At 39.1% G+C, this 24,760-nt stretch overlaps 2 protein-coding genes across 7 annotated transcripts; one reads left to right on the forward strand and one right to left on the reverse strand.

Moving 5' to 3' along the window:
* Positions 1–866: 866 nt before the first annotated feature.
* On the reverse strand, positions 867–6,752 carry uchl1 (ubiquitin carboxyl-terminal esterase L1 (ubiquitin thiolesterase)). 4 transcript variants are annotated; one of them, XM_071505004.1, is made up of 9 exons: positions 6,652–6,752; positions 6,502–6,564; positions 5,973–6,101; positions 4,809–4,950; positions 4,150–4,235; positions 3,498–3,545; positions 3,009–3,078; positions 2,859–2,917; positions 867–1,947 (listed from the first exon to the last, which is right to left on the reverse strand). In XM_071505004.1, the coding sequence occupies exons 1-9, from the start codon at positions 6,682–6,684 to the stop codon at positions 1,864–1,866; spliced, it is 714 nt and encodes a 237-aa protein (XP_071361105.1). In that variant the 5' UTR covers positions 6,685–6,752; the 3' UTR covers positions 867–1,863. The 4 variants fall into 4 exon arrangements, with proteins under 4 accessions (XP_071361105.1, XP_071361106.1, XP_071361107.1 ...); XM_071505005.1 differs by having other exon boundaries at positions 6,553–6,564; positions 6,652–6,750; XM_071505006.1 differs by lacking the exon at positions 6,502–6,564 and having other exon boundaries at positions 6,652–6,747.
* A 4,287-nt stretch (positions 6,753–11,039) lies between these two features.
* Positions 11,040–20,487, forward strand: anxa5b (annexin A5b). Of its 3 annotated transcripts, none has more exons than XM_071504674.1 (13): positions 11,040–11,190; positions 11,468–11,511; positions 14,973–15,057; positions 15,515–15,609; positions 16,247–16,360; positions 16,454–16,544; positions 17,804–17,883; positions 18,149–18,199; positions 19,063–19,156; positions 19,285–19,380; positions 19,495–19,553; positions 19,825–19,947; positions 20,065–20,487. In XM_071504674.1, exons 2-13 carry the CDS (start codon positions 11,509–11,511, stop codon positions 20,125–20,127), a joined length of 954 nt encoding a protein of 317 aa, XP_071360775.1. In that variant the 5' UTR covers positions 11,040–11,190; positions 11,468–11,508; the 3' UTR covers positions 20,128–20,487. The 3 variants fall into 3 exon arrangements, with proteins under 3 accessions (XP_071360775.1, XP_071360777.1, XP_071360774.1); XM_071504676.1 differs by having other exon boundaries at positions 11,081–11,190; positions 11,465–11,511; XM_071504673.1 differs by lacking the exons at positions 11,040–11,190; positions 11,468–11,511 and having other exon boundaries at positions 14,964–15,057.
* The last annotated feature ends 4,273 nt before the right edge of the window (positions 20,488–24,760 follow it).

The raw sequence follows: 24,760 nt of genomic DNA on the forward strand, positions 1-24,760 counted from the left end.
GTCCTGTCAGTCAGGTCAATAAACCTCATATCACACTGTGCCTGCTCTTTTGCAACACAGAGAAAGTTCTTGTGTCTGTATCCACAGCGATGAGTTGAATCACCAGACAACCTGTCGTCAGCTCCTCTATCCTCCTCCTGTTTCAGCCCTTCACAGCTGAAACGCATCCAAGATCAGCGTAGATGAGCCCCGGGCTGTGAGAGCCTTGGGATATTAACCACTTCATCACCTCATGTGACAGAAAGTATGAATGGGTGTCTGCTAAAATCTAGACTAATGACTGGAGGGAGTCGAGAAAAGAATATACATGTGGGTCTGAAGTCAAGAGCCAGAAAGGGTTAGGGCCATAACTAACGATTATTTTCATTACTGATTAATCGTTTAGTCTATGAAGTGTTAAAAATAGTTTTAAAAAAATGCCATTTGACATGATAGTGATGGCTTCACTTTGCTAGCTTTATCTGATCAACACTCCAGAACCTTAAGATATTTGATTGTTATATGACAGTGACTGTTATATATGAAAAACAGAAGAAGTAGCAAATATTTGGAATTTTTTACTTGACTGTAATCATTGTTGATTATCAAAAATAATTTCCAATTAATTTTCTGTTGATCAACTAATGAATTAATCAACTGATCATTACAGCTCTAGAAATGTTTACAGGCAGTCAAAATAACCAGAACATCATATTAAGAAAATTATATTTTGTTTTTTTGTATTTAAAAGAAATCAAAACACTGACATCCAGCTTCAGACATCTAATATCACATATCTTAAATTCAACATAATGGAGCTTCCCTGGTGTAGATTAGAAGGCAGATGCACAAGCAGGACTCCAGGCAAACAAAGCAGCGGACACATACAAGTTTAATGGTTGCTTTATTGAATTCCCACAGCTGCATCACCAGCAGAACTACAGCAACACAGTATTTGGAAAGTGCAGAAAGGTAAACAATTTGAGCACAGTCTAGACATACAGTACTAATCACCCTGCACTGCACAACAACAACCCAAAAACAGTAGCACTTTATTTGGATGGTCCCTTTCTTGATTGGAAGTTTTGTATTTTCTGTGTTAGATTTGCACAGTAATAAGTGCATTTGACTATTTGAACATTTGTGGATTGTTAAAGGACGGTTACCCAAATAAAGAAAATATCTGTAATCCACCACTGTCACTTTAATTCTGTATTTCAAATTCAAACCTCTGGAAGAAAACTTCAGCTTTTCCGAAAAATGTCAGTTTGACACCCAAGAACATGACTCAAAAGGTTGCGTGCATGCTCTGAACAATGGGTAAATTATTCCTACGGATACATTTGGGCTCTTCTGAGGAATGTCAGATCCTTACAAGCTCAACCACACAGCAGCTGAAGGCATTCGAACAAACAGGCAAAAAGTTTCCCTAAACAAGTTTTCTGCCTTTTCCTTTTCACTCATATTGGCACAAAAGGTATTTAAGCATCAGTCTTTTCAGCTTGACACAGATGCGCAAGTGATTACATACAAAAAAAGTTGCAAAAAGAAATACACACATGCCCACAAGCAGTGGTGACCTCATCTTTTACAATATTCACTGCTAAATGATATCACATAAAAACGTTTGGGCAAGCTTGTATCAGTGGGTGTGAGCAGAACAAAAGGTTTTGTTTGTGTTTGTGTGTAGATGTGCTAATGCTAAAGATTGCTTTGTTCATGAGATGAGAGTGCAATATGTGGAAACAACATGTGCTTTATAGTGCATAGTGTCTGCAGATGTATGTGTACACAGGTCATTCTGGGTGCCTGCTGATTGTGTTTGTCATGTGAATGCTCCAAGACATTTTGGTTTCCAGTTGGGTTCTGTTTCTAACCAAATATCTAACTGTGACAAAACGCCACTGCAGAGAAACGGACTTCACCTTGCTCTCTTTCCACAAATCCACGGCACACTTTGGCTGCATCCTGGACATGATTAACAAGAAAAACAAAGGAAATGAGAATGGTCTATATACGTTTAATAATCAATTAAAATACTGCACATTGCAAAAGGAAATTTTAACTTATGACATCTGATTAAATTAAATTCTAGCAGCCTCATCTGAGGTTACCAGTAACAGAGGACACTACCCCAAAGATGTAGGATTGTTCTTTTAATATTAAAGTTTCACTGCCAATATTTTCATACACTTCAGAAGGGCTGAATATATTTAATATCATTAAATACTAATGCTGTAATATGAGGCTTGCTGTCATTAAATCATAGTCATCATAGCTTGATGTTTTCCGGGTTTTTAAGGCTTGTTTTCCAGGTTTTTTAATTTTCTTAACTTATTAGATTGTTCCAGCTGAGTAAAATGATTGCCTCTGAATGTTCAAAATAAAATGTCGTGTATAGTTGCAAAAAGCAGTTCCCTGAATATCATCACATTTCTGAAATATCATTGGTGGTACTTGGTCAAATATAAATGAACTGATTTTACTATAATAACCAATGCATGTGGAGCCCTCTTGTGGTAGTTTGATGTGACTATCAAGAACAGGTTCTGTTGTCATGGCCCCAAAGCAAAGTGTGACTTTTGTTTTTTCAGTTGAATTAGTCATACATGTCATGCTTTTCCTAGATAGCTTAAAACTTTGTTAATTATACCTAATGTTTAACAAATAGACTTGACTAGCATGGCTTAAGAGTTAGGTGAAACACATCTAGCAGTCTTTTTTTATGCATTATACTGGAGATATTTCAGAGTGTGCATTAGCCAGGTTTATTGATTGAATCAAGACAGTCAGGAACTGCCACTCCCTATTCCAGTCTGATACCATGACTCATCAGAGACCATGTGTATTAAAGGTTGGATGACCATAATTCTACATACCGTTATGAAGGATTCATCTTTGGTAGCTCCGTGGTTCACTGGCCCATTCATTTTTCCATCTGAAAAACAAATAAAATAGTTGGGAATCCAATCGCTCCATCCAATGCAAAACACATACAGGAATGTACATGATGTGAGGGACATGCTTACCAAATTCATAAAGTTGTCCATTTACATTGACAAAGGCAATGAAGTGGAAGTTGACTTTGTCGGCTTCCGGCTGTGAAAGTTGATATATGTGGAAGTAATAATCTGAGTAAATTTTTGTGATACAAAAAAGCTTCAGAAAGCAAATATTTGCCACCAACAGTACATCCAGTTTAAATACAAAGTCTCTCATCTCTCTTGTACCCAGACCATCCCTAGAGCTCATGCATGGGCTATCAAGAGAGAGGAAACATGCATATAGACAGACAAAGAGATTAAACTGAAATTTGATCTTTTATTAGGTAATTATTGAACATAAATCAATGTAATTCTCAGGTTTATCAATAACATGTATGGAAATATACTGCAGACTGGAATTTATTCATTACTGACAGGCAGGGTGAGAGCTGTCTCATATGAATGGGGCCAACATTCGTCAAACATTGAGTAGACGCAGTTAGTGGCTGCTGATGTTGTGGATAAGTATCTTACCCTGCACTGGCCCTGCGCTGCAACCTCATTGTGAGCCCCACAGATTGCCTGGAGGAGAAAAATTCCGAACACATCAGTTTAATAACACTAAAATAGATAATTTTATGTTTTGAAATACACATTAAAATCCTTTTAATGGTAATGATGCGTATATAATGCTGTTCCTGTCTATACAAGTCAAACTGTCCGCTCTAGTGACAAGGATTTAACAGTGTCTGGTGCCCCCAAGTGGCCTCAACATAACATGCAGGTTATGCAACAGTACCAGTGATTCTTGAAACTTGAGATTCGTTTATGGTTGATTTCATTTTTTTTTTTTTTTATGCACTTTTGATAACTCATTAAACTTTCTACTTTTGTCTCAGATATAATGACATGTTGACATATATTGTCACATTTTAAGGATGGGTGATATGCTGAGTTGTGACTGTTTTCTTCAATATTTCATGCATATCTTATTTTCTTATTTAAAACAGTAACCATACACACAAGCACAAGAAAAAAAATGTTTTGATTGTGAAGATTACAGGCAAAGTAGTCTTGTAAAACAATAGTAGCAACTTTATCCTCTGTTGATCAGATATGCAGTGTACTCTATGTAATAGTTGAAACATCATTCCTTTACATCAAACATTACATAAAGCAGCATTACCTGGTTATTCTCCAGATGTTTGGCACGGTCATTGGCAGACATGTTTGCAGTCTCATCTAGAAACTTCTTCAAAGCAGAGTCAGTATCTGAAAACCCCAAGAGCAGCATTAGCTTAATCAATAATAAATATGACAGTCATTTATTCATTTATTTATTTATTCAATTCATTTATTCAAGTTGTCTCAAATCACAACCTGCCAGACCAAATAACTTCATAATTAATTCTCATTGAGAGGTTAAAAGTAAGAACCATATCTCTTTCCAGGCAAATTCAGCAAATACTGGAGAATGTGAATTAACATTTTTTAAGCAAACAACTGAAGAACTAACTTCCATATTTGTGACTGTATTGGACTGTAAATTTGTGGGCTGCTCAAATTCTGGTTCATAGCTGTTAACAATATACTTGAACATACATTTTATTCTGGTTAAAGAATTGGAATCAAACAGCACCTCAGTCACAGTCCTAAGAGAAGCCACTGTATTTTACCTTCAAGTAAAAATCACACATACGTATAAACAATATCTATAATATTTCAATTTGATTTTCAGGAAGAATGAGTGGTGCAGATTTGAATAGCCACACTATGCTTGTTTTATAAACAACTATTAGTTTTTGTTCCCACTATTGCACCAGTATGTATTTCAGTTCCACTCACCAAAAGTCAGTTTACTTTTGTTGTTGGCCACTGCGTGCAGCAAAGCAATGGTGCCACAGGAATTGACTACTGTCTGCTTCAGGAAATAAACCTCAGAGTTTTCTGCAACCTTGTCTGCCTGCTGCTGTCTGAAAGACTCATGCTACCATACACACAGACAAAACACACATGCACACACACGCACACAGCATGGTCATTGTCATCTGCTCATGAAAACACAATGTGCAGCCAATTCTTCCACTTAAAATGTGCACATGAATTAACAACAGAACTGGAAAAGGTAATCAATGGAACAGAAAAAAATGCTGTCACTGTATTTCTCATTTAAATACAAAAAACAGCCTCTCCAATGTAAGTCTTATCTACTTTTCTTTTTCTATTCTATATCAGGGCTATATATGGCTATAGGTAAAGATCTTTTTATGATCTTTCAATCTTTTGACTATTTTCTTTATTTATTGTTTGGTCTACTGAATATAACATCAGAAACCAGTTAAAAATGCCCATCACAATTTCCCTAGAGTCCAAGGTGATGTCACCAAGTGTCTTGTTTCATGACACCATAAGATATTTAATTAAATACAATCTTTAGACAAGAAATGTAAGAACCTTAAACAACAGACTGTTTGAATGTTTTACTTTAAAAATTAATCAGCAATCACAATGGTTATAGGTTATTGTTCTGTTGCTTGACTAATCATTGTAGCTTTAGTTGTAAATTAAATCTCTTTGGGGTTTCAACTGTTGATAAGACTAAACAGGACATTGTGAGGAAACTGTGATGGGCATTTTTCACAATTTTCTAACCTTTTGTAGACCAATTATTGATTTGAACTGCAAAAAAAAACCAAAAAACAAATAATGAAATAAACAGATAATGGCATTAACTACTATTAACTGTTCGTGATTAATGTCTAGGCTTGACAGGATAATTAGATTTCACATTGAGAAAAAAAAAAAGGTAAGCTTATGCTGAATCACTTCCTCATCAAGCCAGTCCTGCAGCTCCTTCTCGCTCTCAGTGCCCTCCCTGCATCTCAGTCTCACCCCACCCCACCCCACAGAGTCTGTATCACTGACTCACCCCACCCTCGGTCACCACCATCACCACCACCACCACCACCACCTCATCATCATCATCATCATCATCATTATCACCATCACCTGTTGTGTCAGTGGGAAGAGTAGCATCAGGGCACAGCATGGCTTCGGGACGGCGGAGAGTTGTTCACCCTCCAGCCCCAGCACATCCACGAAGCGCCAGCTCTCACCCACGCCTAGCTTGGTCATCATCTGAAACACACAGCGAGGAAAATAAACAAAACACGACGCTTTAAGTGGATGTCAAACAGCTGAGGTTACGGTGACGACATCTACTGAAGACCCCCTAGTGAGTCTCTTAAAAGATGCTGCGTTGTGTCGGTCCAGTGAGACCACACCCTTCAGCCCAGACACAGGAGCCAGCGCTGGGAAGATGCTGTCGCTCATTAAAATTAGATAAACGCCTCTCCTGTTTGTTGTCGCGCCTCTTTTGGATATTATTTCCCACTTTTCTTTACATAGACAGACACGAAATATCAGTGTGGCTGTTATTGATATCGCGGCTGCTACGTAGTGGCCTGTTGGCGTTTTAACGGTTACCTTCGTAGCGGTTAAACTGTCCTCACAACTAGCTAGCTACCGTGAAACTTACCCGGCGGTTGAACAAACGATTACCGACATGTCGGCATTGTCTGTTACCCACCTTGTTCAGCATCTGAAACGACATGAACAGAAACAGCAGGTGAGTTTGCTACCTGTGAAAACGGCATTTAAAAGTTGGTAAACACGGTTACGTCCCCACCTCGGGATTGATCTCCATCGCGGTCCACTCCATTTTTGCAATGTTTTGATGCAGCTCGGTGAGTCCGGTGTCGTCTCGTCTCTCGGTTTTAGCAGCTGTCAGTTCAAGTAACAGGGCGCCCCCGCACTTTATGCTGCCGGTCGTACCATCTTATCTGCAGACAGGGGGGTGGGCTCATATTAAATTACCTGTGGTGCACAGATTTAGCAGCCTTTTTGAGAGATGTTGAAATCATTTAAACGCTATGTTTTACTCGCTACACGTTAAGATGTGCAGTGATATCTTATGAATAATTATATCTTTATTAAAAGTTGAATAAAGAGAAATCACACCGCTAAATTTCAGATCACTCCGGTCAAATCACGTTCTTTCTAGAAAGAAAGGTGTGACGTATTTATCAACAATGGTTTTTGTAGTGTAATTTATTTTAGCACTTTATTTAAAACAGTTACTTTTACAAAAGGCCTGTAGTGCTATTTGTTTGAGAACTGCTTTTAAGTTTAAAAATGTCAAAGGTTACATACATTAGTCAGCTATTAGTATCAAATATTAGACTTACAAAAAGAACAGGTTACATTAACAGTAACGCTGCCATAGAGGATTATTTCCATATATTCCCAATATCAAGTATAATAGTCAAATGACTATTATGTGGCAGACTATCAGCCTGAATTGCAATGCTCTTGTACCTGTGCATTCAGCAGCACAAGAGCACCAGAGCACAGCTACCTGGCTTCATAGACTGACCACATACAATGATAAATGTGTATTTGTAACAATTAACATTTGTTGACAGTAAAATTGATGATGGAATTATAGGAACTTCTTATGAACTTACAGTTTACACACTTTTTATATTCATATTCCTTTTCACAATGCAAGTGAATTAAATGCTCATTGGAAAAACAGCAAATTCAACTAATACAACTAATAACACAGGGTGAAAGGCTGGTTTTTTCAAAATAGTTATATATCAGTGATTATTAGTTAGTTTGTTTTTAAAGACAATGATTTCCCTCTTCACAGGCCAAAGAGTGTTTTCCACTACTTTCTCTGTCACTGCAACAATCCACTGTTGCCAAAACTGTATGTGCCTTCCTTGTAAATTGATATTTTTCACTGTCCACGCAAGGGTTATATATCTAAGTCACAAACCTTTAGGTCCAGATCTATGATGTGCTTGGCCATAGTGTACACTGAGGCTAAAAACAATGTTGACTAACACAATATTATGCTCCTGCAGTAGGCCCACGAGAGGCTGCAGAAACACCGCACTCAACAACAAAATCTTAAGTGCAACAGACTGCAGTTGCCAAATGTCACCTTAGGGTGTTGATATTGTGCCACTAGTGAGCGATCGACTGTATTTTGAGCAATAAGTAGTTGTGAAATCCACACATATTCAATCACTTCTTACTCCTGAGGTTTGCACAATTTGTGAGAATTAGAGTGACTCTTCACTGCCGACATTTGCATACTAGTTAGTATGCCTTTGTGGTTTTTGCCAGTGGGATATTACTTTGTTTTTACTCTGCCTTTGTGTCCTGTTTTGCTAGTTTTTGTGCACCTGTTTGTTCATGTTGATCCTTCTGTAAGAATAAGCACCTGTCTGTGGTAACACCTCATGTTGGTACTCGTCTTTGTCAGTGGGAATTAAAGTGTAGACATAAATGTTCTGTGTGCACAGGAGCTCTGCTAGTCTTTTTTAATATATGTTTTGGCTATGTGGCTTTCCATTCTTCCTTCCTCCTGGTGGCACTAAAATCTGTACTGTCTGTACCTGGTTTCATTTGTATGATAATTGTAATATAACCAGTAATGATAGAAACTGAATTGGCATTAATAAATAATACATAAAAACATTTTGTAATTGTTTGTTTTGCCTCCACTAAGCACTTATTGCATGTGTGACATTCCCAGAACGAGAACACACTCTCAGGTTCTTATTGTTCGATGATACACTGTCAACTTTGAGACCATAACTCTAAGAGCTTTCCAGATAAATGTGGCTTTACCAGACTCATCATTTATTTGTCAAAACAGCAAAACATTTCTTCTATGTGGAGATATAGCAAGTGGAAATTTGTGTAAAAGACTCAGAGACTACATTCTATGATGTCATATATTAAATGTGTCACTAGGCCCTTTTGAGACATTTCCAAAATGCACATTAGTAGCAGAATAGTTCAATATGCATGTTTCATTCATGAAGACTTTCTTTGGAGAGATGTTTTAATCAGAGGTGAAGACAGATGATCCCAGACGGTATGAATCATACACACTTGCAGGGTGTGTGGGTGTGTGTTGTGTGTGTTTATGAGAGAGTGAGAGGGAGTGAGATTGCCTGTGGGCTGATGGGTTCACAGGTTAGAGGGATATGGGTAGTTGGTGATTTATTCTATGTGTGACTATCTGTCCATCTGTCTGTCTGAGTGTTAAATATGCCGGTTTAAAAAGGGGCAAGCAACAGTGAGACAGTGTTCTATGAAAATCGAGGGGAGAAGAAGACAAGCTAGACAACAACAACAACAACAACTCTTATTTTTGTCTTCATTTTTTATTGTCGTTTTAATGTGGATGAAGGAGTCAGAGCACGGAGTACACTGGTGAGTCATAATCTCAAAGGATATTCAGTCACTCTCTTCAGACAAAATTTCTGTTAGACTTGTTGCTTTGAGCAAGATCTTTGCACTTGAAGAAATTTGATTGTAGCTATCATGATTTCCTTCTATAGAGAGTTTCTGAACAGCTGGTAAAAACAACATTGTCCGTGCCAGTGAGCCTCATGGAATAATTGTGGTCCTCAGAAGATACCGAAAACCAAATATTCAGCCGTGGAGACCTGGAGACAGTTACTGTACATCACCAGCAGGGTTAATGCTGGAGAGCCCACTTATCATCTCCCAGTCAACAAGGAAACTGGTTCAGACCTTTGATACCCGTGCACACCGTCATGCCTGTCCCCGCTCAAACTGTGGAGGTGAACGGTGTGCCTCCTTTACCAGGAGGTTGGGAATTGAGCACAGTGGTGTATTTTTGTCTCTTTGTCTCACTCAGCATGCTGTTAGTTCTGTTGCTTTGGTTTTTGCTTTCAGACTCACAACGCTACAGTTACAGAAAGTGAGAATGTACTGTGACCTTCACCTGCTACCTCAACATGGACAGTTTGTGTGTGAATGTGCTGGGACGCCTAATGTGTATGTTTAGTGGTCTCTGTAACACTTTGAATATTTCATTTGTGTTGTATCATAATGTTTGAAATATTTTTAGACCTCTGTATATGATAACAAATAATGCAAAGGTAAAGAGTTTCAAACTACATTTACAGCTAGTTTGTTTATATGAGCACATTTAAACCATATAAGACACTAATTATTACTTAAAGTGAAGCACTTTCATACCTATTGACATGTTTGAAAAAAATTAAATTATGTTTTATTTATTGCTCTTTCAAAATAAAAGATTATCCACCTCCCTAAATCTTTCAGTTAGAACACACACACAACTTTTTTCTTTAAATATTAAACATACATTCTGTTTTATCCCCCTATCTCTACCCCTCTCTCTCACTATGTTTAGTCCCTTTGTAAGAATTGATCTGCAGCTCTCAGTTCAGTTTACTTGGTCATTTATTGACATGGCATGTAGATTCCATACATGCCAAAGCAAAAGGCGAAGAATGGATAGCATTCATTGTAGAACAATTCAAATCACTATATGCTCATGGTGACATTCTTTATTGAGTAGGCCTGTTTTGCCCTTGTGATAACAGTTTTGGTGTCATTCTCCACCTCATGTCAAAACTTAATTGCTTCTAAATTTGGTCTGAATAGGTGAACAGTTCCTGAGTAACGAGTCGATATTTATTTATTCATTTTGTATTCAGTTATGAAGTCTATGAATTATTGGTGCATAACCCTTATTTTGAACTTTAAACCAAACCTTGGATTCCTTTATTACAAACCAGCCTAGTGAGGTGTTCTGGTCCTTTGGTTTTAATACAGTCAAGTCGCAGAAAAAACTTTTTGGTGCAGTGCCCAGTGATCTCAATTATTTCTTGACCAAAACATTAGTTTTATTTCTTTAACCTTATTTCCTTGACCTATGTGACAAATTATACAGCCAAAACTAAAGCAAGCATATAAGTGACCATTTGATCAGTTTCTCTGTCTTCAGTGTATATGCTACATGAATGATTACACATTGAGGTTGATCACGTTGAGTGAGCACGTTATTTTGCAAATGCTAATTTATAGCAATTCTATTTATTAGTAGCAAACTACACATTATGTTATTGCTGGTTTTAGTAACCAAGGATATTTGACCGCTGCCGAGGTGAAAATAAAAATCAAAAACAACATTTCCCAGAGTGCTTCGGGAGCGGGGCTGTGCCACACCGGGGTGTGGCGCACAGACTCACGCACAGAGTTTTTCTGAGTGGGTTTTCTCTCTGCGTCCTTCTTCTCCTCCTCTCTTCACTCTCTACCGGGTCTCTCCGTGTCTGCTCCCTGAAGCCCAGCTGTCGGCTGCAGCTCTGCGGTAAGTCTCTCCACCGGAGCGCTTTCAGGCGGTCGAGTTCACCGATGCGTAAAAGCTCAGCAGCTGCGGCCAGGTGAGCGGGGACAGCCGGGGTCCACCTGCGGGCACAGAGACGGTCATGTCCGGTCCACGGAAGTTTGACAGCTACTGTTGAGAGAAGACAGAGCAGGAAATTTGATCGAAGCTGATACAAGTTAATCGCTGTCGTTTTGAGTGAATACCTCTGGTCCTCAGAGGGAGTTTGGTATCTGTCTTAACGTTTTTCTCTTTTCAGCAGACCTTCTTCTTACCGTTGAATAAACCTTCAAGACCGTCGAAATGGTGAGTCACTTCCACCCTGCAGACTTTTTTTTTTTTTTTTTTTTTACGTGCCAGCCCAAAGAAACACGACAAACTTGACGCGAAACGGATGATTAGAATAATAAAATCTCAAATAGTCTTTGTAAAAATCCGTTATTTATGCAAATGCATGACTCACAGCTGCTTTTACCCCGTGAACTCCAAGACAACGCCCACTTTATTCCACATTATATAATTCTAAAATTTTGCCTGACTGGTGAGGATAAGTCAATAAAAGATGGATATTTATTCACTCCGGATAAAGTTTAGATATCTTTCTAGTTCAACAAAACAGTACCTTTTAGTCAAATCAATGTCAGTACGTTTGTGTAAGATAAACCATGTACATGCAGCTGAATGAATAGGTACTACTTTCTGTAATTCAGTGTAGTTTAACAGAGGATTGACAAATTCTCTGTTAAAAAACTTTTCAGCCTGTTTAGCTTTAAATGTGTAATATGTGTATGGGCTTGTATTGCTATGTTTGTGAGGACCAGTTTCAGTTTGGACCCTGGTACAGAGGACATCTTGGTTACATCTTGGTTAAGGTTGGAGTCTTGCATTTAGTTGTGATTGTAAAGTTTAGGGTTTGGGGCAAGAGAATGTGCTACGTCAGTGAGGGTCCTAGCAAGTATAGAAAGACGTGTGTGTGAGTGTGTGTATTAAGTTTGTGTGGCTGCAAACTATTTTCTGTTGGGGAAGTAGGGAAGTTTAGTGTATGACTCATGTGGGCTGTATTCCATTCGGGTGGGTCTCCATGTCTCTCCACCTCTCTCACTGTGTTTAATACACCCATTTCCACGTCTCGTCTGGAGTTTAAAGCCGCCCTCCCTCTCTTAAAGGGGAATCAGTTCTTTTTCTGCATGTCAGGGTGGGGTTGGTCCGTCACCATAAAAATTATGGTTATATTCATGATGATAATCAGTCGTGATGATGTTGCCCCACCACAGTCTGCACACAGTGGTTATACACCAAATTCACAGTGGTCAGTTTTAAAAGGACTAAGATATAACTTTATATAAAAGATACATTTGGTGGTATTCAGTTTTTCTTGTTGTCAGCAAATCCTGTGAAAAGATCAAAACCAACAATGAAATGATCTTACTAACAAGTATTGTACCATTGAGCTCCACTGTTAGACAGAAACTGTTAAAATAAGTCCGTGAGCCAGGCCTTTGCATTGGGTGACATGGTTAAGGATGCTGTAGTTTCAATTGAATCAATCCCACATACTGTACACTGCCCTGTCTGTGTAAATACTCACTTGCATGTGTATTTGTAATTATTTGCAGCTGAAAATAGTCCCTGACAAATGCACCGGTCACTCCTGTTTGTACAGCCCAGCTGTTTTAGGATGTTACTATGCTTTTTTTTTTTCTACGTGCTACTATATATCTGTGACATTTTTTAAAGATTTAAGTCTTCAGTAGGAAAAAATGGGCTGGGTACCAGGGCTGCAGCCAGGATTTTTGAAATACTGAGATCATAAGTTCAAGTAGTCTCACTACTTCCCTGATTTAAAGGGAACTGGAAGATTTTACAGTTCATTTGTATTCCTTTTTCATGTTTATACATTTAAAGATCCACTTTGACATGTTTTAAAACACATAACAATATTTTATTTTCAATAATGATTTAGGTTTGATATGTTTTCTTAACCTTGTTAATTCTTAAAATCCCATTTGCTCCTCCACCCTCATTGAAAAATCCAGAATATATGAAAATGTAATTCATTGAAAAGTCTATTATCAGTGAATGTATTCCTTCATTTTTCTCAGCCTGAAAATCGTCAAAGTTGAGGACACTGAGTCTAAACATTTTTGGTATACAGCTTTTCTGCAACACACTGTGTGTAACTTGAAATTAAAAAATGTAAACTGCACTTTGAATTGCCAAATAAAAAATACAGAGGACACAATCTTTTGGTTCTCATCTCAGTCACAGCCCGACTTGTATGTATGGTAGTGGCATCGAGAGAGACACTAACACTTCGTTGGTTTTGGTCTTTTAATGATTTGTTCCTAACAAGAAAAATATTGAACAACGAGGGCATCATTATTTAATCTGGGAAGGAGTAATATCCATAGTTAATAATAAACAGTTAATAATGAACATATAATAATAAAATTTGTTATATGACAGTATGATAAGGAACTTCCCTTTATACAAGCTTGGCTACATGGATTGTGTACTGTCTCCATGGTAACCACAGTCCATAAATGTAGGGTGGGAGTGATAAGACCTTGTGTGTGGTGTCACTGTCTGTGCTTTAAAGCAGAGATACCACTTATGACACCCTCTGTTTACATATGTAGGGTCAACATACCTCCATCAGAAGCCCCCCCCCCCCACAACGCAACTCCTTACCTCAGTCATGTCTGAACTAGCTCCACAGGACTCAGAAATAGGGGCTGAAGTCTGAGTCTAACATTCCACTGGAAAGTATCTGCATTGTGTTGTGTTGTTGTCTAAATATCTCCTTGTTTGTCTGAGCAGCCGTCTGCACTGCACGTTGATTAGATTTTGTTTAGCTTGGGTGACGGCTGTGTTTATGAAAAAGGAAAGCTCGTGGACGTTTTGGCATTTCTTCCTCCAGAAAAAGACAGAATCCTGGTTGTTGGACTTTCAGGGTTAGAATTCCAGAGTCATTCCCGTGGTTTTCCTCTCTAAACATTTCACCCTCTGAAATACGAAGCAGCCGGTTGACTATTGTATATTGTTAATATGTCAGAGTTTTAGGGAGTGTCTGTAACGACTGGAGCATTGTCACAGCACTAAACACTTACTAAAATCGATCTTAAAGTTAATGTTTTTTCAGCCTTATCACACTCTTACAGTCTTCAGTGTCAGTCAGGCTGCTACTTTGAAATATTTGTTCCACACTGAGAGAAATGATTAGCCAGATAATCAGAATGAATCGCCATTTTGTTTCACTTTATCCATCACATGTGAATCCCTAGATACATCTGAGATATGGTTGGCAACTCACAGGCTCAAGAATGATGTGGGAACATGCTTTTTATGAAATGGGAATGTGTGAATAAAGTGGTTTAATGAGAGATCATGTGTGCCCATCTGAATGTTTCACAGAGCTGCAAGTTGTTATGGCATAAAGTTCGCTAAGTGCACCTTAAAGGAGAAATCTTTGATGAGTATCAGATTTGAAACCTAAGATAGAGTTTCATATGTAGCATGAAAGATTGCTTCAGTACTTTCTGTGATTTTATAAAGGGGGGGAAGAGGGAATGTCTTTGATTATTGTACAAATTATTTTATTAAATATAAACTTTATTACTTAAAATAAAAAGTGTCCTCAATTGTAAATTCTGTAACCAGAACTGGATGAAAGTTTTTGCCAGTGTTCTGTTTACCAGTGTAAAAATCCAGTGGATGGAAGTATATTCTGTAATAACTCTCCTCTGCGCACATCTTCCATGTTGCAGGCCAGCAGAGGAACCGTTAAAGCCAGCGGAAACTTCAATGCCAGCGCGGATGCTGAAGTCCTGCACAAGGCCATGAAAGGGCTGGGTAAGCTAATGCAAAGTGTGTGTGTGTGTGTGTATGTGTGTGTGTGTGTGTGTGTACTGTATACTGTATCTGCCATCAGCACATTGTTATCTGATACACTGAAAGCACATCAGTCTGTAGTACTCCTCCAACAGACCAGTGTTAGAGAGTGTTATTTGAGGACTTCCTGGCTGAACAATTACTGTAGTAATGCCTGTGGCCTGTGCTGAGCCCCGCCCAGACTGCAGTGAGTCATAAACACGTGAGCAGAGAGGTGAAACTTGAGACCCGTCACTGTGAGCAAACACACATGCTGTCCATACATATGAAGGCTGTAATTATGTGGGTAAAATACTTGTAATCAAGAGTCTACTTAGACAGCATATGCTTATTGTTATGTGATACGTGTATCATGTGAGAATAATTCTAAACAAACACTCACAGCTTGGCTGAGTAACCATGGTGCTTGTTGCCGTAGGGACTGATGAGGATGCCATCTTGCAGCTGTTGACGGCTCGCAGCAACGCCCAGAGGCAGGAGATCAAGGCCACCTACAAGACTCTGTTTGGAAAGGTTGGACTGCCTTACAGTCACATGATCACAAATAACATCACGTCTCCAACTTGAAGGCCTCAGTGTGCTTCAGACAACATGTCACATTGGTAGTCCTGTTTTGACAAGAGTTACTGAAACATAATGATCTCCAACAGTTTAACAACATTTCACTACTGTTTGATAGAAACCACCTTACAGTCCTACTGTAAATTGATAAACATCTGTATCCTTATTGAACACATAACGTGTACATGTAGATTCATATACTCTGTAAGAACATGAAAGTGGTATTAATATTTTCATTTATCTCTCAGCAAGAAGCAAATAAATGTAAAATGTTGAACCAAATCCTTTATATTCTCACACTTGAAAGTTAAACAGAAAACTGTGTGATGCCACTGCACAGGTAATAATCACCTCCCAAAATGATTTGCTTTTAATTAATTATCCATTTGAGCTGAACAGATTAGCCGCTTGAACATTTGGACACCTCAAAGGCATCTGAGTGCACTTGGTTATGAAAGGGTTGCACACTAACCATAGCATAATAATCCAGTCACACTCAACAACCATAAAAATCCCTCCTGTTACGGTGCTGTCACACATTTATGCTGCACCAGAACTAACTAAAGAACATTTTGTGTCTGCATGTCAGGATCTGATCAGCGACCTGAAGGGAGAGCTAGGAGGCAAATTTGAGACCCTGATCGTGGCTCTGATGACCCCACCCATCGCCTATGATGTGACATCACTTCGCAATGCCATCAAGGTCGGTGCTACAGTTACCAGATGTGGACAGATATTTTATCAGATAGGGCAGCTGGAAACTGAAACTGTGACATTTCCCTCCTTTCACCTGTAGGGGGCAGGAACAGACGAGAAGGTGCTGGTGGAGATTCTTGCCTCTAGAACACCTGGGCAGGTGAAGGACATCATCGCTGCCTACAGACAGGGTAACACACACACACACTGCACGATAAACTCACCTGAGATCATAAACATGTTGATGTTGGTCGCATTTAGTATCATCAAGCTGTAGAGTATAACTGTGTTTGAAACCCATAAAAGTTTTTCTCTATTACGTTAAATATTCAAGACAAAAAAAGTAACAAAATCAAAGTTGGGGAAAAAAATCACTAGACATTTCAGACCAGTGACAAAACACAAAATACAACTGTCTTTCATGTGAAATAAACAATACTGTTCTAACTTCAGTCGCACATAGTGAGAAGTTGACTGAGAGGCCTTTAAGATTTCCTGTTTAGACACCGTGAGTATTGCGTGTGAAGTCTTCTCTTAACTCTTTATTCATTAGAACTAAAGCATCTATGAAAGCATTAATACTGCTGCTGATCCACATGCAACTGGGTCACAAGTTTATAGTCTCATTACAGTTTGAAAAGTTGAGTCAAGAGAGGTTGTTAGTTGGAATGATTAACCTAGAGGAAACCCACAAAACTGAAGTGAAGTAATCTTCTTCCTATTTACGGATGTTGGCTGGACAGCAGTAATATAGTTCCTGTGGGTATGTTTCATGTTACACATACAAAAAAATGACCTGATGAACAGATGCTTTGTGGGGTTGAACAAAAATGAAATGGAGCTTGAAGGTTCATTCTTGACTGTGGAAACAGTAGTTTGACTAAAAATTCTTAACTCAAGGACCTTTTAGCAGTTTTCTTTCAAAGCTTTCAGCTGCATCTTATGACTGAAATTAACAGCTAACTTGCATAAATTATAAGGTTTCTAAAATTCTATATTTTTTTATTACCCATCAAACAACCAAAACTCTTCCATTTCTTAATTATTTTTAACTTCCTTACCCTCTATGTGGGTCTCAGCCCCAAGCAGGTTTAAAGACCTAAATCTTTAAAAATGGGTCATACATATACAGTTTATATACAGTGCTTTAAAAGGCTCTATAATTTCTCAAAGTCTCTGGGTGCTGTAGTTTAAAGCTTAGAGCCTTTTTTTTTGGTATTTTTGCATTCCAAGCTTCTGCATTTGGCCACAAAGTCTCATCCACATCACATCTGGGGAAGAGTGACAAGTGATCCACAGTGAGACTGTGAGAAGAGTTTTTAAAATGTGTGCTCAGTATAGAGAGATGTGACAATGCAATGGAAAAAAAAGTGTTACAGTAATCAAGGAACACTTTTTTTTCAAGATTCAGACAAGATATATGAGTTGTGTCTTTGCCTGTTTTCCTCAGAGTATGATGATAACCTGGAGGAGGATGTGTCTGGTGATACTTCAGGTCACTTCAAGAGACTCCTGGTTATTCTGCTGCAGGTAAACCTCTCCTCTCCTACCAGAAATGGATTATACTGATTTTTAACAATTTTATCTTGGTGTTTTCTCGTTGCAAATTTATGAGATTCATGGTAGTGTTTCAACAGTTCTGAAGCTCCTATTTTTTGAGTCCTTTATGGTCATTTATTGGATTTAGGAGGGGTAATTGTTTTCTATTGCGTAAAACACTTAATGTGTATAAAAGTACTATACAAATAAAGTCTGACTGATTGAAAGATTAATTGATTGGATTGTCTCGCCACAGGCAAGCAGGCAGAGGGGGATCCAGGAGGGAGAGATCGAGAACGATGCTCAGGTGAGTCAGTTGTTGATTGCTGCTCAGTAAATACTTCTGCTCCTCACCATCAATGGTGTCTTTGTGTTTCTCTCTGAGGGTGTGACTGTCACATGTGTTTGTGGAAAGGAACTAAATACTGGGTTTTGAGCAGGATGAAGAGTGTTTTGTGTATGTGAGTGTTGTGGAGGTGGGGAGGTGGGGGGTGGGGTGGTGGGGGGGGGGTTGCAGTTTGTATGACTCATCTATGATGATGTTGTGATGCCTTCTAGTGGAGGGAGCAAGTAAAAATTCTCTCAGCATTTCTTGTTATATTTTATATTTTTGGATGAGCCGGACCACTCCCCCATCAAAGGGTCAGGGTATCAGAGAAGTTGCAAGATGATTAGCAGCATGAAAAAACTGAAAGAAGATATTTCTGTGACACATTTTTTTTCAGACTTTTTGCATTTTTACACCTCTAAGATTATCCAAATACAGCAAAGAAGAACAACCTGTCATGCTCTAATCTGTCTTATAATAAATTTTAAATTATTTTTGCATCTATGTGATCTGTGTACACTTTGATTTGTCAGGTATTTAATTTGCTGCTTTAGCAAAAAACAGACGTTACTGTCTGGTGTCAGCTGCAAAGCCCCTGTTTGTTTAACATGCTCCTCATTAAAAATCTTTAAATTAAATGTTAAAGTTCATCTTTAGTCTTCAAGTCTGAGCTGGGATGACGCCACTTGAATTGATTTTAACTCAAACTTTTGGTCTCAGTGACTGGTGAATTGACTTTGGCATGTAAAACTGAAATGCTCCATTATGAGTCTAGTTTAATTGCTTTCATGATTTTAAAAAGACAAACAATGTGTGATGTACACAATTGTTTGTGGTTGCAGGCCCTCTTCAAGGCTGGAGAGCAGAAGTTTGGCACTGATGAACAATCGTTCGTCACCATCCTGGGCAACCGGAGTGCCGAACATCTAAGGAGAGGTGTGTGTGTGTGTGTGTGTGTGTGTGTGTGCATGTGTGTGCGTGTTGCACTAAGAATGAGAAGCTACTATAATGATTTTGCAGTTTCACATATTTAATTAGACTCATTGTGAACCTGTGTGTTGCAGTGTTTGATGCTTACATGAAGCTGTCTGGATATGAGATGGAGGAGAGCATCCAGAGGGAAACATCTGGAGCCCTGAGAGACCTGCTTCTCGCCGTGGGTACGAAACAAGTCCAAACTGCAGACCGGTTCTGTCTTTATTTCTTCTTAAAGGGTGGTGATTTATAACAGCTATTTTTAAAATCGTTGCCTATCATTTCTGTTTCCTCTACAGTGAAGTGTGCCAGGAGCGTTCCAGGCTACTTTGCTGAGACTCTGTACTATGCCATGAAGGTAAAACAACCCAGAGCTGTGGAGATTTAGAATGAAGATTTCTGAATATCACTCATACTTTAACCTATTTCTCAAAGACATATCATCCTTGTATGTAATGACACATTAAAATGGCAGAAAAATGCCATTAATGCTATAAAGATTCATGTTCGGGGGGGGATTCATGTTAATTTTTTATTTACACAGAATCAGTTCTTCTTGAAAATGTGATGCTGCTGTCAAATGTGCTGTTTATGTTTGGAGTCATGATATGTTTATCTGTTTGTTGCAGGGTGCAGGTACCGACGACAACACCCTGATCAGAGTGATGGTGTCTCGTAGTGAGGTGGACATGTTGGACATCAGAGCTGAGTTCAGGAGGAAGTTTGCCTGCTCTCTGCATTCCATGATCAAGGTATAATGATCAATAAACGACACCACACACACTCTTATGCACTTACACCAGTTGCCACCTATGAATCCTTTTTTTCCCCCCTCTTTAAATCTTTCCGCACGTGTGTGTTTGTTACAGGGAGATACTGGTGGTGACTACCGTAAGGCCTTACTGTTGCTGTGTGGTGGAGATGATGCGTAACCACAGCAACAAGCAGTAACAGGAACCACACCTGAAGTGCCTCTCCTCTAAGTGAGCCCTCTGGGCCGTTGGCTGACAGAGACAGCAAGCTAATACAAAGTCAAAGTTCATTGCAACAGAACTTTTTTATGTGTGAGACACAGTCCATCAGGTCTTTTAAACTATGATTCCAAATGTTGTCTTTGAAAGGTAGCTAACATTTCGTTTTTGTACACATTTATGCAGCTTTTGGTCGACTAATACCTTCACTATAACTAATGTTTTGTCATTTATAATTCCAAAGCCTCTGACTACATTTTGTTTGCACTTTGTATGGCAGAGCCAATATGCAAAAATAAATGTTCATTCGATGAAGTGAAATAGTGACTTATTTCCTTTTCTGACGCTGTCCTGCAGCCTGTGTGCTAGATTCTGTTGGATGTGCACTGACCTCTCTTGGCCACTAGAGGAAGCTAGATTGCAGGCAATCAATGGAATTTCATTTATAGTGTTTTGGTCATTTGCATGATCCCTTATATAATCAAAATTCATATAAATATAGGATGTTTCACTGCTGCATGTTTTGCAGGGGCCTCATGAAAAGATTATGATGGTTAGTGCCATGCTCTTTGCATTCATTGTACCTGTATAACTGGTTGTTCGGAGTAACCTTTTGGCCTGAGGTTCATGTACTTTAAATGAATACCTGCAGAAGAGCATACAGTAACTGTTGCCACTACGATGATTTTAAAGGAAAATGTTTTTGTCTGTGTGTTTTAGTGTGTGCGTGTGTGTGTTGGGTTGAAGGAGGGGTCACCTCAGTCCTGCTACACTCTGTTATTCTTTTCGCGGAAGCGGTTGCCATTGATTGTTGCCACGGAAACAGACAGCCAATAACGATGTCTGAACAGCAGGGTGTGGGGGTCAGGCCACCTCGAGCCACAGGAAGAACAATACCACCAACTCCTCCCCCTCGCTGCTTTGCGTGTTTTTGGGTGGGCGTGTGTTCGGTCAGCTTTGTAGGTCAGAGCTGAAGTACTTAGTGGAGCGATGAGTTGTGTTCTGATGTTTTTGTTTCCCCTCCTGACATCCAGCCCCTCCTGTCCATCACACTGCCTGAGGCACTGTGAAGTTCAAGTTCCAGTTGAGTCTGATGGGAAGTTTGTTCCCCAGTAACACATGAATGACAAAACTTTCTGCTGCATAATTTTGTCCGTAATTCTCTAAACTTGCAACCAGAGTGGCTAAAACCTGCCCAAAGCTGATACTGATGCTATTCTCCTGCACTTGGCTGCTGGTGTATTTAAACTGATGTAGAGCTGAAACAATTCCTTCATTCATTTATTAGTAACCCAAACCCCAACCAGCAGCTATTTTGACAATCAATTAATAATTTGATGCATTATTCAAACAAAAAAAACAAACTTTTTTTTACAGCTCAAGCTTCTCAAAAGTGACAATTTGCTTCTTTTCTCTGTCTTATGTGATAGTAAACTGAATATCTTTTGGTTATAAAACAAGCACTATGGTTAACCTTGGGTATGAAAAACAAAACAAAACAGTTAATTATGAAAATAATTGTAAGTTGCAGCCCTACGGTCATGACAGTGTGTTCATCTCTGCCAAATCATCACTATACCAGATATTATCAGCTTTTGAATGGTCTTAAATGATAAAGACACAGGATATGAAATTTACATACGTAGACTTACTGGATGTAAGAGGATTATGAATGCCTGCACATTAGTGCACATAAAACACAATAAAATATAATTCTGTCAGATATTTGTGTTTCATCAATTCTAAAATAAAACAGCTCTACGTGATTAACAAAGCTGTGGATGGTTTTATGTCAGTCCTGCTAAGTTTTGCTTTCTGTCAAGGAGCACAAGGCTGATTTTCTCTGCTGCTTTCATGACTTTACATCAAGTGGCAACCATCAATCTGTGGATTTAACAGTAATCTGGTGGTAGAAGTTGTCATAAATCCACAACACCCACATTCCTGAAGGCGTGCCCTAGCAGTGCGAGCTCGTTGGTTTCAGGGTCAGGTCTAAGTCTTTTGTATCAATCCGTCTTCCCATTGTTGGTTTTATCCTCCATATTTCTCAATTACATTGACATCAAACACAACTTAATTTTACCTTTCATAATGGTAACTACCAGCTCTCTAAAGCAGATGTCACTATATGCTTTGCAATAAAAGTCAAAGGTAAAAGACACAATACAAGATTTAAAAAAAAAAATACCCAAGTAAAAATAAATGCAACTAGATCTGCAAGCAGGTGTACTATGGGGGTCCAAGTACCTGACACAGCTCAGAAGATAAGATTAACCAACTCGTGGTGATCAGGAGCCTGAGACAATGGCTTGAGACACTCTACTGCAGTGAACTGTCAAAATCTAACCCAGCCTTGGACCATAAAAGAGTTAAGTCCATGTCTGTGCCACCATCATTTTGCTCAATTACAATTGTTTCTCTATCGCTTTGATGGAATTCACACACCAGAAATGTCATTCTCATGTCACAACTCTTGTGTCCTTGTGTCCCGTACAACCATGGTGTCCAAACATCCCTGTGTCTGTGTCTTGCCTCCCTCATCTCATGTTGTGTAGGTTTCCCAGCCAGATCAATGTGGTGGCTGTTATCAGCTCTTGGCCTGGACAAAAGGAACAAGAAACAAGCAGCTCGGAGATGGGAGAAGAGGCTGAACGAGTTTCTTGCTGGATTTGGAGTAGGTGAGAGGAGGGAAGCTGGAAGCCAGGAGCAGAGGGGCAGTGATTTGGCCACCGCTGCTGGCCCATTAACTGGAGAAAGTTGTGGTTAAGGGTCGAAACACTCAGCGAAGGTTGGGTACCACCTGATGACATCAGTTCCTGGCTGAAGACTACGGTTACCTTATTAGGTAACTGCAGATTGCACTCCAACAGGTGTATGTAGCAAGATCTCTCTAATTGTGTCCAAAATCCAGGAAATGCTTTTACCTTTAACATCAAAGTGTTAAACTTTAATGCTCAGGAAAAGAATATCTGTAACCAAACAAACCGTTAAGCTGAGAAACCTGTTTGCACCTGTTTATTTAATCTAGAAAACACTCAGTAAGAGGTGGATCTGCTGTTTGCGTGATCATGCCTTTATTTGCAAAGTTCAAAGAGGTTTTAAAGGAAGTTGTTTTAATACCATATTTAATACTTTAATACTTACTGAGCAGAGGAGTCAAAGGCTGGTTCGTTAGTTTGGTTTGTAAGGCATCAACAGCACCTTCCTCACAGACAAGATGAGGCATGCACCTATTATACCTGATATGAAAAGGAAAAGGGCACACATACCTGGATATGACTCAGATGAGCTAATGGTTATTGACAATGATGGGTTTTCCTTCAGGGATTTCCTCACCTCATTAAAATTTTACGGGGGTTACTGACAGTTTGAGAGTATTTGCCTTGACAGGACTGCTAGTCTGTAGTACTTACAGGCTTTACACATCACTGAAAACTGTACTACATGAAATTAAAGGGGCGTTCCACCAATTTACACGTCAAAGTCAATTTACCAGTCATGGGGACTAACATTCAGACTGTGGAAATGTTTTTGTGGCTGTGAAGGAGCTTTTTTTGCCTTTACTTGAAAGTGGAAATGAGAAGAGAGTCAGGTGTCGGTATATGCCATCTGAAGCCTCCTCTCTTTACACCTTTCTGCCGTTGGATTCAGTTGAAAATACATAGGAATCATGACAGCTTTGACTTGCATTGCGGTATTGCTACTTTTACTTAAGTGCTTTTTCTACCATTGTTAGAATTTAGGAAATTAGGAATCTACATCTGATCTGCTTTTGTTGAATTTGTTTGCAGATCTACTGAACTCTGACAATAAATTTGGCCGGTGGTGTTAACTAACCAAGCAAGACCACGAACACTTGATTTTCCTTTTGTCATTTGAACACTTAACCTTCAGTCCAGCTTCTGTGACACCTACAATTTCAAAACACCCCCAAACCCTCATTTACAGTAATGATGAAGATAATAATACATGAGTCACACAAACACCAGAATCAAGTGATTCCCTTTTCCACTCTGATGTTTATCTTCTGTGAAGCACAGTGCATGCCTCCTGTGATGTTAATGATATACAGTACAGAATTGGCACGGCCTAATGATAGAGCCAGTCAATTACACACATACACACACAACCTACCATCATGGGCAAAACATGTCACTAATACCACAATCCAAAAGCAAGAGCCAAACTCTTAGAACTGAAAAGCAGAAACCTGGATTCTATACGGACTCTGATTTATAGCTCTGCAGTTCTTCCACTCTCTGTCTAAACCAATTATCCTACATTATCCCATTGGTGTATCTTCTTCTGCTCAAAGCCTGCTGGAGCCCTGAGATAAAAGAAATAAACTCACATGACTCGTAAAGGTGAAGAAGATGTTTACAGTGCAGACCTTTGGATGGTATCCTCATTTCCTTCTTCACCCTTGACCTCTAACCTCTAACTACTTCCTCCCTGAGTGTGTGGTGGTGATGGAATGTGTCATCGAGCTCGTGAGAAGGAGTCAATAAAACAATGCGTCTACAAAAATCTCTTTTGTGCCATCAAAGAGAGCGGACTTCCGTTAAAAGGTGGAAATTACTCTCCAGTCGGCTTT

The sequence above is a fragment of the Trachinotus anak genome, unplaced genomic scaffold (genome assembly GCF_046630095.1).
Source record: "Trachinotus anak isolate AG129_WGS33_773 ecotype Australia unplaced genomic scaffold, CSIRO_AGI_Tana_v1 ptg000019l, whole genome shotgun sequence".
NCBI lineage: Eukaryota > Metazoa > Chordata > Actinopteri > Carangiformes > Carangidae > Trachinotus > Trachinotus anak.